Source organism: Callorhinus ursinus, unplaced genomic scaffold (genome assembly GCF_003265705.2).
Source record: "Callorhinus ursinus isolate GAN/ISIS: 27379988/994484 unplaced genomic scaffold, GSC_fseal_2.0 scaffold1, whole genome shotgun sequence".
NCBI lineage: Eukaryota > Metazoa > Chordata > Mammalia > Carnivora > Otariidae > Callorhinus > Callorhinus ursinus.
Genome location: NW_027397063.1, coordinates 101709136 through 101727530, shown reverse-complemented (window position 1 = coordinate 101727530; position 18395 = coordinate 101709136). Strand labels below are relative to the sequence as shown.

General features: G+C 36.4%; 1 protein-coding gene and 1 long non-coding RNA gene across 3 annotated transcripts in view; both read left to right on the top strand.

The window, feature by feature from the left end:
- LOC112822377 (uncharacterized) overlaps positions 1–9801 on the top strand; it is a 153516-nt gene extending 143715 nt beyond the window's left edge. For both annotated transcript variants that reach the window (XR_012380093.1, XR_012380094.1), the window contains one exon: positions 9207–9801. This is a non-coding gene — a long non-coding RNA (uncharacterized lncRNA). The remainder of the gene's footprint in view (positions 1–9206) is intronic.
- Positions 9802–10024: 223 nt separating this feature from the next.
- The window catches only part of AADACL2 (arylacetamide deacetylase like 2), a 35965-nt gene continuing 27594 nt past the window's right edge, over positions 10025–18395 (top strand). The window contains 1 exon segment of the mRNA XM_025870002.2: positions 10025–10162. Coding sequence (XP_025725787.2) covers positions 10025–10162 — 138 coding nt within the window.

Here is an 18395-nt window from a genome sequence, read left to right as displayed (position 1 = left end):
GAGAATTTTTCTCTCATCAAGCTAAGGTTTTAGCTTTCTCCTCCTTGTTTCTCCTCTTTGCTGAAATTTCCAGGTATGGTTCTATAGTTCCAAGTAAAAGATCATGACTTGGGGCACCTGGGTGGCTCAGTCGGTTAAGCATCTGCCTTCGGCTCAGGTCATGATCTCAGGGTCCTGGGATCTAGTCCCACATTGGGCTCCTTGCTCGGTGGAGAGCCTGCTTCTCCCTCTGCCTCTGCCTGCCAATCCCCCTGTTTGTGCTCATTCTCTTTCTCTCTCTCTCTGTCAAGTAAATAAATAAAATCTTAAGGAAAAAGAGGTCATGACTTTGGGGATTTAGTTTGTGAATTTCTGCCTTCTGGTTTCAAGTTTATGAAGCAACAGGAGAGCAACTATTGTAATTGCTGAGGTTTGCATCACACACAATTCTGTGTCATCAGATCTTCTGTGGGTGTTTGGGTGTTTTTTTCTAATACCTTTCCCCTACTTATCAGGTCAGACTTGTGTTTATCCTGAACACCTTTGTAGATGGACGACCAAATAATTTATTGTACAAAACAAGGTAATTGTGAAGGTGAAGGGAAATAAGCTGTGATGATCTCAGGTAAGAGGAATGTAGAATCACTCTGTATAGCATGGAGCATTTCCCCAGTTCCCTCCCTAAAGCTCGAACTCCTATATTTGGCTTATGAAGCCTGTCTTTGTCTCCAGGCCTCTCTTGGTATCCTTAGCTGCCGTATATAATTAGGCAACCAAACCAAAATCTTTCGCATGTCTGATTTCCTTCTGCCTGGAAGGTGCTAGCTCTTACACTCCCAAACACCAGAGAAGCACACATTCAGCTTTCAGTCCACTTCTTAAGAAATACTCAACTGCTCTTTGATACGTTTTTGTGACCCTTTCGCAATAGAATTCGCCACTGAAATAAAGAGAAAAAAAGCGTATCCAAATGCACATGCATAGATTGTCTCTTTATAGCTGTTTCTTCATTTATTGCCTTAATGGTTAGTGGCTAGGAAAAAGGGAGAGTTTACTGTATATCCATAACTCATAAATTTTAAGATTTTTTTTCATTTTTCCCTGTTGTTTGAAAGGCTTTCTTTTCTTTTTTTTTTTAAGATTTTATTTATTTATTTGACAGAGAGAGTGAGCACAAACTGGGGGAGCTGCAGGCAGAGGGAGAAGCAGACTCCCCACCGAGTGGGAAGCCCAATGCGGGGTTCAATGTGGGGCTCGATGTGGGGCTCGATGTGGAGCTCGATCCCAGGACCCCGAGATCATGACCTGAGCTGAAGGCAGACGCTTAACTGACTGAGCCACCTAGGCGCCCCTAAAAGGTTTTCTACACTTGTCAATATCTTCTTAGTTCTAAATATTTTCTATTTCATTTTTTGTCCTATTTGATATCTGAGTTGTTTAGAGATTTTTTTTTAAATTTTTGACCGAATTGTGATGTGGCCTGAGAATATGGTCAGTATGTTACAATCTTATAAAATTTCTTGAGATTAGGGTTATTGAATAGCATGTGATCAATTTGTGTATATGTCCATATACACTTCAAAAGAATATGTATTCTTTAATTGTTGGATAAGACAGTCTACTTATACCATTAGCTTGAGCTTATTGGTGTGCTCTATCAATCTTCCACATTTTTTCTGAGACTTTTCTCAACTTGATCCCTTAATTATAGAAAAGATGTATTAAAATTTTATTAATGCAATACATTTGTCACTTTATTTTTGAGTTGCGTTTCTATTTTTCTCTTTCCTATTTTGAGGTTAGTTTATTACAGTATGGAATTGATCTGTCCTCTAGGTGCATAAAATTTATCATTATTTAGCAACTTTATGTATAGAAATGATTTTTGCCTTGAGTCTATTTTGATTAATAGCAATATAGCCATGCCAGCTTAGTTAGTAATTTCTTGAAATATCTTTGTCATATACTGAATGCCAATATTTTTGTGTACTATATTTTAAATTTGGTTTTTGTGACCAATATATGGATATTTAACAATCCTATCAGACTATATTTATTTTATTTTGAAGCTATCTATATCTATCTGTACTTTTTTTTTTTTGAGACAGAGAGAGAGAGTGCTTGTAAGCAGGGGGAGGGGGTAGCAGGGGCAGAGGAAGAGAGAGACTCTTCAGCAGGATCCACCCCCAGCGTGGAGTCTGACACAGAGTTTGATGTCACGACCTTGAGAGCATGACTTCAGCCAAAATCAAGAATCAGATGCTCAACCTGGGTGACTGAGCCACCTAGGCACCCCTATTTTGAAGCTATAGTAAAACAACTTTTATTGTGGTTATATTGGTGAGAACTACTTCCCATTTTTTAAAATGTGGCAAAAATACATAACATTAAATTTGTTCTCTTAACCATTTTTAAGTGTACAGTTCAGTAGTAGTGTTAAATATCTTTACACTGTTGTGCAATAGGTCACTAGAACTGTTTTCTTTTGCAGCAGTGCAATTCTATACTAACTAAATACTAATGCCCTCTCTTCCCTTCCCTCAGCCATTGGTAATAGCTTTCTACTTTCTGTTTCTATGATTGTCACTGTCTTAGATCCTTCATATGAGTATAATCTGACAAAATTTGCTCTTCTGTGACTGACTTGTTTAGCATAATGTCGTCAAGTTTCATCCATGTTGTAGCACATGACAGGATTTCCTTCTTTTTATAAGGGTGCATAATATTCGAATATATGTATATTTTCATTATCCATTACTGTTGGACATTTGGGTTGCTTCTATCTTTTAATTTTATGAGTAATCTTCATACTATTTTCCGTAATGGCTCCACCATCTTACATTTACACCAGTTGCAGTTTCTCCACATCCTCACAAACACTTGTTACTTTTTGTTTTTCTGAATAGTAGCCATTGAAATGCTGTAATGTCTCACTGTGGTTTTGATTGGCATTTGTCTATGAAGAGTGATGTTGTACATCTTTTCATGTGCTTTTTGGCCATTTGTATGTCTAATTTGGAGAATAGCTTATTCAAGTTCTTTGCCCAATTTTTAATGAGGTTGTTTGTTTTAAATATTCTATTTATTTATGCGAGAGAGAGTGCACAAGTTGGGGTGGGGGGACGCAGAGGGAAAAGCAGACTCCCCACCAAGCAGGGAGCCCAATGCAAGGTTAATCCCAGGACTTGAGGATCATGACCTGAGCTGAAGGCAGATGCTTAACTGACTCGCCACCCAGGTGTTCCAAGGTTGTTTACTTTTTGTTGTTGAGTTGTAGAAGTTTTTTATATATTCCAGATATTAACCTCTTATCAGATATATAATTTGCAAATATTTTCTCATTGGTTGCCTTTTCACTATGTTGATTGTCTCCTTTGATTCCCTGAAATTTTTACGTTTAAAGTATTCCTATTTATCTATTTTGTTTTCATTGACTATGCTTATCGTGTATATTTAAGAAATCATTGCTAAATCCAATGTCCTAAAGCTTTTCCACTATGTTTTCTTCTAGTTTAATAGTTTTAGGTTTTACATTTAGGTTTTTGAGTTAATTTTTGTATATGATGTCAGACTATGTTTATTTAAAATAACATTTTATTGTAAAATCAAATACAAATATAATAAACACATTAAACAAGTACATAGCTAATGAAGTATGATACTGTGAAGACCCATGTTAACCACCACACTGGTTAAGAAATACAATTTTGCCAAGTCACCCATGTACTCATCCTTGTGCCACAATTAAATCACAGCTTTCTTCTCTTTCCAAATGGAACCACTGTCCTGAATTTTATAGCAATAACTTCACTGCATTTCTGTATAATATTATCACCATCTATGAATCTCTAGAAACTCTAGTTTATTCCTTCACAATTTATTTATTTATTTATTTATTTTAAAGAGATAGGGAGAGGGAACACAAGCAGGGGGAGTGGGAGAAGGAGAAACAGACTCCCCGCTGAGCCTGGAGCCAGATGTGAGGCTCAATCCCAGGACACTGGGATCACTACCTGAGCCAAAGGCAGACACATAATGACTGAGCCACCCAGGCATCCCTATTCCTTCACAATTTAAAACATGGTATGTCTTTTTAAAATTTCTTTTCATCTACAATACACATCATTCCCAATTTATCTGTTGAAGATCTGGGCTTACAGCGTTTCCTAAAGTCTAGATTTTGCTGATTGCACATTTTTTTGCAGTTTACCATGCTCCTCTATCCTCTGTGTTTCCTGTGAATTATCAGTTGGAATCCAGAGGTTTGATCAGACTTAGGTTCAAACTGTTTGACAAGAATATACATGATGAGACTTTATTTGATCATGAAGCACATATTTGTCACTTTATGTTAGGTTAAAAGCCATTGAGGCTGTAAATAACAGATTTATTAATTCAATGGAAATTGAAAAATGATATTTTAATTTGATAATTTTGCTTTTATATATTACTTGGAAAATTTTATACAAGATGGTTACCATCATATATTATTTAGTTAAACAATGGCATACTTCATATAAGAAAGGCAAGATAAAATGTTTATTATTTCCTTTTATTTAATTCCACTTGTCAAGATAATGAAATAATTCCCTGTTATCTTCAGAATGTAACCAATTAATTAAAAAATAATATATCAGTACAGACTTGAGAATTCAAGCCTATTTTATCGATTAAATTTTTTTTTTTTTTTTTTAGAAAGAGCATACACATGAGAAACCGCGGGGGAGGGGTCTATGCCCAGCACAGAGCCCAATGAGGGGCTCGATCTCACCACCCTGAGATCATGACCTGAACAGAAATCTAGAGTTGGATGCTTAACCAACTGAGCCACTGAAGTGCCCTGGATTAATTTCTTATTAAAGTAGTTCAGTAGTCCCACTTTGGGCCAGTGGAAGCTCCTTTCAGTCCTCTTGATATTACTCTGAAAGTCCTTGAGATCTTCCTTGCAATCTGGTGTATCAATATTTTCCAGGCTCATTTTACATATTCCCTGAAAAAAGTCTGGGATTAGTCATTTTTCCCTGGTTTTCCTTTTTATTTTATCTGATTTATCTGATTAAATATCTGATTTATTTTTAATGGTGGTGATATTTCAATACCATAATTTGAGCATTAGTTTTCTTCAGTGGACAAAACCAGGAATTTTATACAAATACCCACTTTTAAAGAAAAACTAACTCTGTGCTCGCTTCGGCAGCACATATACGAAAAACTAACTTTTGATATTCTTGATAATATTTTCATTCTGATATTCCCAGCTCAAATTCAAAACCACAGGGTTTGTACTTAATCTCTTTTATATCTCTTTTTTTCTACACTGACAATCCAAGAATCTAGGCACTTGGGGAAACATTATATGAGAGAATAAAAACATCCTACAATTTCTTCTTTGTTTTTACTCACCTTACAAATTGAGCAGTCTTAGAATAACAATACGAACACCATCACCACTAATTTTGATTACTAAAAACACTTTTTTTTTTTTGCTCTTTCTTTTCTTCCTTATTTTATCTGGTTGCCCTTTATCTACACTGTTAGATAGCAATGCCCTTACCAGCTAAACCCTCCCCTTTTTAACCATCACTGAACATTAATTCTATAATACGGCACCTGGGTGCCTCAGCCATTAAGCATCTGCCTTCGGCTCAGGTCATGATCCTGGGGTCCTGGGATCGAGCCCCACATTGGGTTCCCTGCTCCACGGGAAGCCTGCTTCTCCCTCTCCCACTCCCCCTGCTTGTGTTCCCTCTCTCGCTGTGTCTCTGTCAAATAAATAAATAAAATCTTAAAAAGAAAACATTAATTCTATAATAGCAATATATTTCATAATGTTATCATTATGAACATTATGTTAACATTATAACATATCATAATGTTAACCAGTATTTATGTTGTCTCACTATTAATTTTGGTTCTGTGAAGCTCATTCCCTACAAGATTCCTTAGTAAGCACTCTGAGTTGTTATATGTTGTTATATGTTGAAAAATTCTGGATATTAAATTATTTACTCACATTACTTTCATTAAGTGTGTTATATATTTATTATATTTTCTTTTGACATAAAGAATGACCATTAAATTCTGATAATAATGTAATTATTTCCCTCATAAGCCAAATGACCTTTTTGCCTGAACATATAATTTCTTTTCCTTTGTTCTTTACAGTATAGTAATTTACTGCTGTTGGCTATTCTGGTTCAGTATTTTCAGGTACACAGAGCACTCTTTCATCATGTATTTTCAATTTTTTTTTTTAGGAAAGTTTCCTTGATTATAGTTTTTAACATTTTTTGTTACCTTCTTTTAATTTTTTCAAATGACGGCGATTGTCCAGATTTGTCTTTTCTTTGCCTATCTTTAATATTTGTCACTTTCTCTTGAATTCCATTCATCTCTTCTTTTCTTTTTGTTTAAAATTTTATTCCTTTCCACATTGCATTTTTTTATATCAATGGCTTTTGTTTATTTTTTCCATTTCTTCTATTTTAGTTTCCTTGTCTGTGTTGTATAGTTACTTTATATGAGCCTTGGACCTTGATACATTTCTTCTTTACCATTTTTTTTCTAAGTGTGTAAGTCTTTTAGTTGCTATCGTAAATGGAATTACTTTCTTAACTTCCTTTACAGATTATAATTGGTAGTGAACAGAAACACAACTTTATTTTATATGTTGGTCTTGTACTCTGCAACTTTGCTGAATTATTTTATTAGCTCTGGTATCTTTCTTATGGGTTTATTGGGTTTTCTATACATCAGATCATGTCAATTGCAAATCAAGATAGTTTTACCTCTTCCTTTCTAATCTGGTTGACTTTTATTTTCGTGCTACCTAGAACTTCCAGTACAGTGTTGGGTACTAGCAGTGAAAGTAGGATCCTTGTCTTGTCACTGATTTATTTGTGTTTTATTGGTAATGCCTAACTGGCATAATGCATTTAATGTTAATGTTGTTTGGGGTTTGTCTTAGTCTGCTGTAAAAAAACAAACTATAGACTGAATAGTTTAAACAACAAACATTCTGGAGTCAGGAAAGTCTAAGATCAAGGGTCAGCAGATTTACTGTTTGGTGAAGGCCTTCTTCCTGGTTCATAGACAGCCATCTTCTTGCTGTGTCCTTACCTGGCAAAGGGGCAAAGGAGCTGTCTGAGGATTCTCTTACAAGGGCACCATCCCACTCATGAGGTCTCTGCTCTCATGTCCTAATCCCTTCCCCAGAACTCACTTTCTAACACAGTCACTTTGATCATTAAGTTTTCAACCTATGAATTTTGGGAAAACACATTTCAGTCCATTATAGGATTTAAAGAAATATTTGTATGCACATACCATTAAGAGATCAAGATTCATACCCACTATGTAAATTCAGTTTGGTCTTACTGGGATGATGGCACAAGTCTATACTTCTTTAGGAGGCTGTAAAGAAAGGGAAATTGATCAACCTTCTATGTCAGAGATCACAAAAAGCAACATGGAAGTGATTTAGCTGGAAATTAAAAGCAGGAAAAGTGTTTGATAAGCCGGTAGGATCAGAAAGACTTGAGGGGCTGATCTGATTCTAGGAAAAGAGATATGATGAAATCTCCAGAGGGCTTAATGGCTTTTTGCTATAGGGTAACTTCCAGCAGTTGAAGTTGGCCTGGCTTGTAGGGTCAAAGGAGAGACTCTGAAGATGACTGGAAACATATAAAGACTACTGAGAAATTTGGATTTTTATCTTGGAGGGAATGAGAAAAATATAAAGATGTTTGAGATTGTCTGAAATGGATAGAAGTGAGGTGTGGGAAGGGGCATCCAAGACTTCACAAATATTAGTTGACTGATAATGATATCGTGTGGTGGAAACCTGTGGGGAAAATAAACAAGTAAACTTTGCTCTGAACTGAGTGCACAGTGTTTTATAATCTCACTAGCAAAAGGCCAAAAACTGCCAAACTAAACACTTTTGTGTGCACAAAAGCCTTACCTTTCTTTCATTTAGTGAGTAAAACAAGGTAAAGTTTAAAGAGACATAAAGCAATGGTGTTGACAGCTCTGTAAAGTAAGAAAAGACCCACAATCATTGAGTCTGGGAAAAGATGGTCTCAGTTTTATTCCAGGTTCATGTCATACATCCGATCGGTTCTCCTTCTATGCTTAACCATGGTGACCCAAGGGACATGGAAAATTGTGAAAGTTGGAGATCTTCAGAAACCTAGGGCTGAACCTAAGGAACTGCAAAGTGAGACAAATTTGGGGGCTATTTTCTCTTTATCTGTACCCTTCTCTTAGCTCTTCAGATGTTTTAAACTTTGACTCCAGTCAGAGGTCTAACGTCCCCCCCTGTAACCTCACTACATAGACCTGGATCTTCTTGAAGGATTCCATACTCTTAAGTTGTCTCTTTTCTTTGATCCCAGCAATAATGTTGAAAATAATGCAGTTAGTAATAATGACAACAACAACAACAGGTAATATTTCGTGATTGCTTACCACGGCTTAGGCAAACTGCTATGATCTGATTAGAGAAATTGAGTCATTATGCCAGATACCTCAGCTTATATTTCCAAATACATAAGGTACCTCTGCTTATCTTTATCTTAACTCTATTTTTCTCTCAGTCTTTGTCATCAGGGACCACTCCTGATTTTAGTTTTCAAACTTCATGGTAGATTTGAGATTTGAGATTTCTCCCTTATTAATATCTTTAAGCATTAATTAATTAACTTGGTTATCCATTAATTTATTCAAAATATGTATTTAGCCCCTTCACCTGCAAAGCATTGATTTCTTAGAGGTTGCAAAGACAAAAAAAAAATGTATGATGTCTTACAGTCCACTGAGAAAGGCAGGCACACAAATTAAATTTGATAAAAGAGTTGTATGATTAGGGTAAGTCTGTTAGTGTCAGTTTGTCCAGGACAATTCCAGTTTATGGGCATTATTAATAGTGTCTCTTTCATTGCAATAGTGTTGTAGTTTGAATAACAAATGATATTACTAAGTTATGCCCTGGGGGATTCAGGGAAGACTGCAATGTAAGTGAATACAAATAAAAATTTTAATAATGAAATTTAGGATAGACTTTGGAGTTAATACTTATGTTTTCAAGAGGCCCAATATAGACTTATATTAGACCCCTGATTGTATTGAATTCTATCACTAAAAATTACTTTCTTTAAGTACCAGTCTCTGGTAATGAGCTTGAGAATCACAGGTTTATTGATTTGTGACTTTTTTTTATTTCCTAGGTCCGGACATATCAGACAGAAAATCTCCAGTTCCTTGCATCTCTAAAGAACATAAAAATGATCAGCTTTATGGTCTCTCTCAGGGTGCAGCAAGCGGAAGTCCAATATTTGCACTTGATATTGCCACACTAGGCTACTTGGTATAGATTGGTTTTAAAGATTTACCATTTGACCTGTAAGAACAAAGTCACTGTGTAATCATTTAAAAAACAGTGTTTCCTGAGATGCTTATACTGAGCCTGGTGGTACTTCAGACTATTATAGTTCTAGCTTGATGAAAAATGGCATATGGACAAGTCTCCATACCCCTTATCTTTTGACCCAAAGTTTGGTCCACCACAACAAGCAGGGTTTATTGACATAGTAATCCACGCAAGTTGCATGAGCCTGCGTTTTGACTAAGTATCAGCTAATTTTTTCTAAATCCTTTTCCTACAAAAGCCTGCAACAAACCAATCACAAAATTTTACTTTGTGGTATCTTAAGAGCTCTCATGTAGGCTACACTTTCACACCTAAGTTGCTTTAACATGACAACAGTATGACAGGGTGAAGAAACCCTGTGGGAGTTGTTAACTGTCTCATTATAGTATAAAGCATGAACTGTTGTGTTATAATATCTGTCTCAGAATCTGTGTATTTCAAAAATGAGTCACTACTGATGCAATAACTTTTGAATTAAAAATTAGCTTCACGCTGCTAAGATAATCATATTACCCCAAAGCGTTCCCAATCTACAGTTTTTCTGCTACTTATTAGTTAGTATTTGTGGAAACACTTTAATGTCAGCACTGTGAAGAGGCCAGAGAAAGGGATATCATGGGGTTCAAAGCTCTCTGTTTGGGGCTGTTTTGTGCTCTCTCTGCCTCTCGTATGTCTATTACCGTACCGGGCGACATTGAAGAATACTGGGAAGTGGCGGCTTTAGATACATTTGCTAAAACTTGCACATTTATAGTAAGATTAACATTTTTTTCTTCTAGATATTGGAGTGCCTTGTTGACTAAAAATCAGTGCTTATGAACTTTTTAGTAGTTACTGTTTTTGAAATAACCATTGCTTCTTTGTTTGTTAGAATAAAGCAGTTACATAAAAGTAAGTAAATAAAACTTCGTGCATCTGCATCTATGCAGACAGAGTGAGGTAGAATTCTTGCTTCCCAGGGGTTTATATCTAAATGTAAAGATTATGTCTATTGTGACATGCATTAAGTGGTATTGCTGAAGGGAAAAGTTTTGAAGTTTTCTTGATCACTTGATCATTTGAGTTATATTTGACACATTTGAGTTTTCAGTTAGGTTTTACTTATATATATTATACAGATAAACATTATTGGTGTTTGTACCTACTTGATGTTAATTTAGGACTCTCACCATCTCAATGGTTTCCACTGTTTATCTTTAATTCTAAATTGCTAGGTTTCAGAGATTGTCTGACTTGAAATATGTGGGGTCGATTATGAATTCGAGCAAAAATAGCTCCTTGGTAAGGGGGAGATATGGTTAGAAACTAGCACTTTTTGAACTTTTAGAATACATGGGCTTTCTATAATATATACCTCTGTGCATCCCCACTACCTTTCGATTATTTGTATCACTTTATAGAGGAGGAAAAAGAAGTTCAGAGGGACTCATGCAGCTAGAAAGTGACAACTTCAGAATTTGAATCCACAGATACCTCATTTCAAAGTTTATACTCTTTCTGCCAAACAGGCTCCCAGAAACGTTCTTTGATGACAGAACGATAGGAAGCTGAAAGGATACAAGGGCAGCAGGGAATGATTAGAGAAGAGAGAGCAATCTATGGCTTCAGAGGGACAGGCTGTGCCCTGGTACATTGTACAGCAAACAGCAGTTCTGTGAAAACACAGCCAACTCCTGTCTGTGTCTGCTAAGTCCTGACATTTATCTCTCTGATTACTTCTAGAGGCACACCTTTGCAGTAACTATCTCTTCCTGCAATGCTCTTCCCCCTCGAGTTAACATAACATGAAAGCGGGTGTGAGGAAGCAAGTACCAGCTCCATAAAGGCTTTTCCTTTTTCAGCTACAAATTATTTTCACCATTGCCCATCTATAATAAAATTACGCCCTTTATAGATTTGATATTGTATATGGATTGTTCTTTATTTTTCAAAAATAGTAAGAAAAGCATCCATGTATTTACTTTAAAGATTATGCTAGTAAAATTAACAGTCATTGGCTGTTCTAAAGAAAACAGTTTTATTCTTCTCAATACTGAATTTTGTAAATCAAAGCTGAGATACCAGGAAGAAAAATTACTTCTCTAACATATGAGAGGGAAGTGAAAATCAAAGTTTTTGAGAAAGTAAACTTGATAAATAAAATGCTTTGTTATGTCTATCATATGTTAAACTGGAAGGCTGAGTTTGGTAGAAGAGCATGTCCAACCCTGAAAAATTTCCTTAGTCCTTCATTGTACCTTTTTTTATACTTAGAAAATGGGGATACTAATCATAAATACTTTTCAGGATTGCTCTGTGAATTACAGATCACATATGCTAGAATAATCTCTAAAGTGGTGCTTTTGTTATTGTTCAAAATATACTTAAGTATCTGCTCAGAAACAGAAAATATCTGAGAAATGAGAAACAAGGCAATTTGCCAAAAATCTTTTAAAATTCAATTCACTAAATGAAAAATTAGTGTAATTTACCCATTTACCAAAAACTTGCTTTAAGAGATACTCTACCTGATTATATTCAATTAGCATGAAATTATTTAAGAATCTTTATTAGTGAAGTATACTGATATAAGACAAGCTTTATTGAATACATACCTGCGATAGGCACTCTTCTATGTACATTAAAAGTCCTAACTCACTTGAATCCTACAACAACCCACCGAGGGATTTGTTATTATTATTATTATTAAGATTTAAAAGATTGAAGTAGAGAGTAATTTGCTTCCAGGCATATAGTCAGTAAGTGATAGTCTAAGAGACTGGTCTAGAAAAATGAGTGCAGATTTGGCTTTGACATTTCCTGGTTGCAATTTAAGAGCTTCTGCATGCTTCCCCATGGTTAAAGTTAGGTATTAGACGTTCTTTAAGACCCTATAATACCTCAAACTCTTGGAAATAATTGTAGGAATAAAGGTTGTTTAATGTACTATTTATTGACCATGTGATTTTTTAAAATTTTTTATTGTTATGTTAATCACCATATATTACATCATTAGTTTTTGATGTAGTGTTCCGTGATTCACTATTTGTGCATAACACCCAGTGCTCCACGCAGAATGTGCCCTCTTTAATACCCATCACCAGGCTAACCCATCCCCCCACCCCCCTCCCCTCTAGAATCCTCAGTTTGTTTTTCAGAGTCTATCGTCTCTCATGGTTCGTCTCCCCGTCCGACTTACTCCCCTTCATTCTTCCCCTCCTGCTATCTTCTTCTTTTTCTTTTTCCTTAACATATGTTGCATTATTTGTTTCAGAAGTACAGATCTGATTCAACAGTCTTGCACACTTCACAGCGCTCACCATAGCACATACCCTACCCAATGTCTATCACCCAGCCACCCCATCCCTCCCACCCCCCCACCACTCCAGCAACACTCAGTGTGTTTCCTGAGATTAAGAATTCCTCATATCAGTGAGGTCATATGATACATGTCTTTCTCTGATTGACTTATTTCACTCAGCATAACACCCTCCAGTTCTATCCACGTCGTTGCAAATGGCAAGATCTCATTCCTTTTGATGGCTGCATAATATTCCATTGTGTATATATACCACTTCTTCTTTATCCATTCATCTGTCAATGGACATCTTGGCTCTTTCCACAGTTTGGCTAATGTGGACATTGCTGCTATAAACATTGGGGTGCACTTACTCCTTCGGATCCCTACATTTGTATCTTTGTGGTAAATACCCAGTGGTGCAATTCCTGGATCGTATGGTAGCTCTATTTTCAACTGTTTGAGGAACCTCCATACTGTTTTCCAGAGGGGTTGTACCAGCTTGCATTCCCACCAACAGTGTAAGAGGGTTCCCCTCTCTCGACATCCCCGCCAACATCTGTCGTTTCCTGACTTGTTAATTTTAGCCATTCTGACTGGTGTGAGGTGGTATCTCATTGAGGTTTTGATTTGGATTTCCCTGATGCCGAGCAATGTTGAGCACTTTTTCATGTGTCTGTTGGCCATTTGAATGTCTTCTTTGGAAAAATGTCTGTTCACGTCTTCTGCCCATTTCTTGATTGGATCATTTGTTCTTTGGGTGTTGAGTTGGATAAGTTCTTTATAGATTTTGGATACTAGCCCTTTATCTGATATGTCATTTGCAAATATTTCCTCCCATTCTGTCGGTTGTCTTTTGGTTTTGTGGACTGTTTCTTTTGCTATCAAAAGTTTTTTATCTTGATGAAATCCCAGTAGTTCATTTTTGCCCTTGCTTCCCTTGCCTTTGGTGATGTTTCTAGGAAGAAGTTGCTACGGCTGAGGTCAAAGAGGTTGCTACCTGTGTTCTCCTTTAGGATTTGGATGGACTCCTGTCTCACGTTTAGGTCTTTCAACCATTTGGAGTCTATTTTTGTGTGTGGTGTAAGGAAATGGTCCAGTTTCATTCTTCTGCATGTGGCTGTCCAATTTTCCCAACACCATTTGTTGAAGAGACTGTCTTTTTGCCATTGGACATTCTTTCCCGCTTTGTCAAAGATGAGTTGACCATAGAGTTGAGGGTCCATTTCTGGGCTCTCTATTCTGTTCCATTGATCTATGTGTCTGTTTTTGTGCCAGTACCATACTGTCTTGATGATGACAGCTTTGTAATAGAGCTGGAAGTCCGGAATTGTGATGCTGCCAGCTTTGCTTTTCTTTTTCAATATTCCTCTGGCTATTCGGGGTCTCTTCTGGTTCCATACAATTTTTAGGATTATTTGTTCCATTTCTTTGAAAAAAGTGGATGGTATTTTGATGGGGATTGCATTGAATGTGTAAATTGCTCTAGGTAGCATTGACATCTTCACAATGTTTGTTCTTCCAATCCATGAGCATGGAACGTTTTTCCATTTCTTTGTGTCTTCTTCAATTTCTTTCATGAGTATTTTATAGTTTTCTGAGTACAGATCCTTTGCCTCTTTGGTTAAATTTATTCCTAGGGATCTTATGGTTTTGGGTGCAATTGTGAATGGGATCAACTTCTTGATTTGTCTCTCTTCTGTCTTGTTTTTGGTGTATAGGAATGCCACTGATTTCTGTGCATTGATTTTATAGCCTGCTACTTGACTGAATTCCTGTATGAGTTCTAGCAGTTTTGGGATGGAGTCTTTTGGGTTTTCCACATATAGTATCATATCATCTGCAGAGAGTGAGAGTTTGACTTCCTCTTTGCCAATTTGGACGCCTTTGATTTCTTTTTGTTGTCTGATTGCTGTGGCTAGGACTTCTAATACTATGTTGAATAGCAGTGGTGATAGTGGACATCCCTGCCGTGTTCCTGACCTTAGGGGAAAAGCTCTCAGCTTTTCCCCATTGAGAATGATATTCGCTGTAGGTTTTTCATAGATGGCTTTTATGATATTGAGGTATGTACCCTTTATCCCTATACTCTGAAGAGTTTTGATCCAGAAAGGATGCTGTACTTTGTCAAATGCTTTTTCTGCATCTATTGAGAGGATCATATGGTTCTTGTTCTTTCTTTTGTTAATGTATTGTATCACGTTGATTGATTTGTGGATGTTGAACCAACCTTGCAGTCCAGGGATAAATCCCACTTGGTCATGGTGAGTAATCCTTTTGATGTACTGTTGGATCCTATTAGCTAGTATTTTGGTGAGAATTTTTGCATCCATGTTCATCAAGGATATTAGTCTGTAATTCTCCTTTTTGATGGGGTCTTTGTCTGGTTTTGGGATCAAGGTAATGCTGGCCTCATAAAATGAGTTTGGAAGTTTTCCTTCCATTTCTATTTTTTGGAACAGTTTCAGGAGAATAGGTATTAATTCTTCTTTAAATGTCTGATAGAATCCCCTGGGAAGCCATCTGGCCCTGGGCTTTTGTTTCTTGGGAGATTTTTGATGACTGCTTCAATTTCCTTAGTGGTTATAGGTCTGTTCAGGTTTTTCATTTCTTCCTGGTTCAATTTTGGTAGTTGATACATCTCTAGGAATGCACCCATTTCTTCCAGGTTATCTAATTTGCTCGCATAGAGTTGCTCATAATATGTTCTTAGAATTGTTTGTATTTCTTTGGTGTTGGTTGTGATCTCTCCTCTTTCATTCATGATTTTGTTGATTTGGGTCCTTTCTCTTTTCTTTTTGATAAGTCTGGCCAGGGGTTTATCAATCTTGTTAATTCTTTCAAAGAACCAGCTCCTAGTTTTGTTGATCTGTTCTACTGTTCTTTTTGTTTCTAGTTCATTGATTTCTGCTCTGATCTTTATGATTTCTCTTCTCCTGCTGGGTTTAGGCTTTATTTGCTGTTTTTTCTCCAGCTCCTTTAGGTGTAGGGTTAGGTTGTGTATTTGAGACCTTTCTTGTTTCTTGAGAAAGGCTTGTATTGCTATATACTTTCCTCTCAGGACTGCCTTTGCTGTATCCCAAAGATTTTGAACAGTTGTGTTTTCATTTTCATTGGTTTCCATGAATTTTTTAAATTCTTCTTTAATTTCCTGGTTGACCCATTCATTCTTTAGTAGGATGCTCTTTAGCCTCCATATATTTGAGTTCTTTCTGACTTTCCTCTTGTGATTGAGTTCTAGTTTCAAAGCATTGTGGTCTGAAAATATGCAGGGAATGATCCCAATCTTTTGGTACCGGTTGAGACCTGATTTGTGACCTAGGATGTGATCCATTCTGGAGAATGTTCCATGGGCACTAGAGAAGAATGTGTATTCCGTTGCTTTGGGATGGAATGTTCTGAATATGTCTGTGAAGTCCATTTGGTCCAGTGTGTCATTTAAAGTCTTTATTTCCTTGTTGATCTTTTGCTTAGATGATCTGTCCATTTCAGTCAGGGTGTTGTTAAAGTCCCCCACTATTGTTGTATTGTTGTCAATGTGTTTCTTCGCTTTTGTTATTAATTGCCTTATATAGTTGGCTGCTCCCATGTTAGGGGCATAGATATTTACAAGTGTTAGATCTTCTTGTTGGATAGACCCTTTAAGTAGGATATAGTGTCCTTCCTCATCTCTTATTACAGTCTTTGTTTTAAAATCTAATTTGTCTGATATAAGGATTGCCACCCCAGCTTTCTTTTGTGTCCATTAGCATGGTAAATGGTTTTCCACCCCCTCACTTTCAATCTGGGGGTGTCTTTGCGTCTAAAATGAGTCTCTTGCAGACAGCATATTGATGGGTCTTGTTTTTTAATCCAATCTGATAGCCTGTGTCTTTTGATTGGGGCATTGAGCCCATTTACATTCAGGGTAACTATTGAAAGGTATGAATTTAGTGCCATTGTATTGCCTGTAAGGTGACTGTTACTGTATGTTGTCTGTGTTCCTTTCTGATCTATGCTGCTTTTAGGCTCTCTCTTTGCTTAGAGGACCCCTTTCAATATTTCTTGTAGGGCTGGTTTCGTGTCTGCAAATTCCTTTAGTTTTTGTTTGTCCTGGAAACTTTTTATCTCTCCTTCTATTTTCAATGACAGCTTAGCTGGATATAGTATTCTTGGCTGCATATTTTTCTCGTTTAGTGCTCTGAAGATATCATGCTAGTCCTTTCTGGCCTGCCAGGTCTCTGTGGATAGGTCTGTTGCCAATCTAATATTTCTACCATCGTAGGTTACATATCTCTTCTCCCAAGCTGCTTTCCGGATTTTCTCTTTGTCTCTGAGACTCGTAAATTTTACTATTAGATGTCAGGGTGTCGACCTATTTTTATTGATTTTGAGAGGGCTTCTCTGTGCCTCCTGGATTTTGATGCCTGTTTCCTTCCTCACATTAGGGAAGTTCTCTGCTATTATTTGCTCCAATATACCTTCTGCCCCTCTCTCTCTTTCTTCTTCTTCTGGGATCCCAATTATTCTAACATTGTTTCGTATTATCGTATCACTTATCTCTTGAATTCCGCCCTTGTGATCCTGTAGTTGTTTCTCTCTCTTTTTCTCAGCCTCTTTATTTTCCATGATTTGCTCTTCTATATCTCTGATTCTCTCTTCTGCCTCATTTATCCTAGCAGTTAGTGCCCCCATTTTTGATTGCACCTCATTAATAGCCTTTTTGATTTCGACTTGGTTAGATTTTAGTTCTTTTATTTCTCCAGAAAGGGTTTCTCTAATAACTTCCATGCTTTTTTCAAGCCCAGCTAGTATCTTTAAAGTCATGATTCTGAACTCTAGGTCCGACATTGTAGTAATGTCCATATTGAGTAGGTCCCTGGCTGATGGTACTACCTCTTGTTCTTTTTGCTGAGATGATTTTTTTCGTCTTCTCATTTTGTCCAGAGGAGAATAGATGAATGAGAGAACAAAATGCTAACAGGTTAACAATGTCCCCAGCAAATATACTGTATACAAATCAGAAAAGACCTGAAACCAGGGTAAAAGAAAGGGAAAGAAAGAGAAAAAAAAAAGATAAAAACAAAAACAGAACAATACAAAAAAAGCAGAATATTATCAAATACAATCAGGCTAGTGCATAGATCAGTGCCACACACTAGATTTTGGGCGTATTTTGGTCTGTTAGAAAAAAGTGCCTCCTAAAATTTTAAGGGAAGAAAGATATATATGTACAAAATAAGAGTTGATACAATGAAGGGATGCAAGATGACTGTAAAGATGAAAATTATAAAAGATTTTATAAAAGGAATTGATAAGATAAGAAGTTGTTTGAAAAAAGAAAGAAGATTTAAAAAAAAAAAAGAAAAAAGGGAGAGAATGTGATCAGGCAGGAGAATAGAACAAAGCCATACACTAGTGATATAGGGTATATTTTGATCTGTTAGAAGAAACTGTATCTCAAAATTTTAAAGAGAGAACAACTTATATATATATATGCCAAAAATAAGGGTAACTACTATGAAGGGATAAAATATGACTCTCAAAATGAAAAATAAAAAATGTTTTTTTTTTTAAAGAGAGATTGATAAGATGTTGGTTGAAAAAGGGAAAAAGAAAAATTAAAAAAACAGTTAAAAAAATTAACTTTGATGAACTAATGAATCATGGTAAAAAAAAAAGGCATGAATTCCATGTGCAGTATTCCCCTAGCGCTGGAGTTCTCCCGTT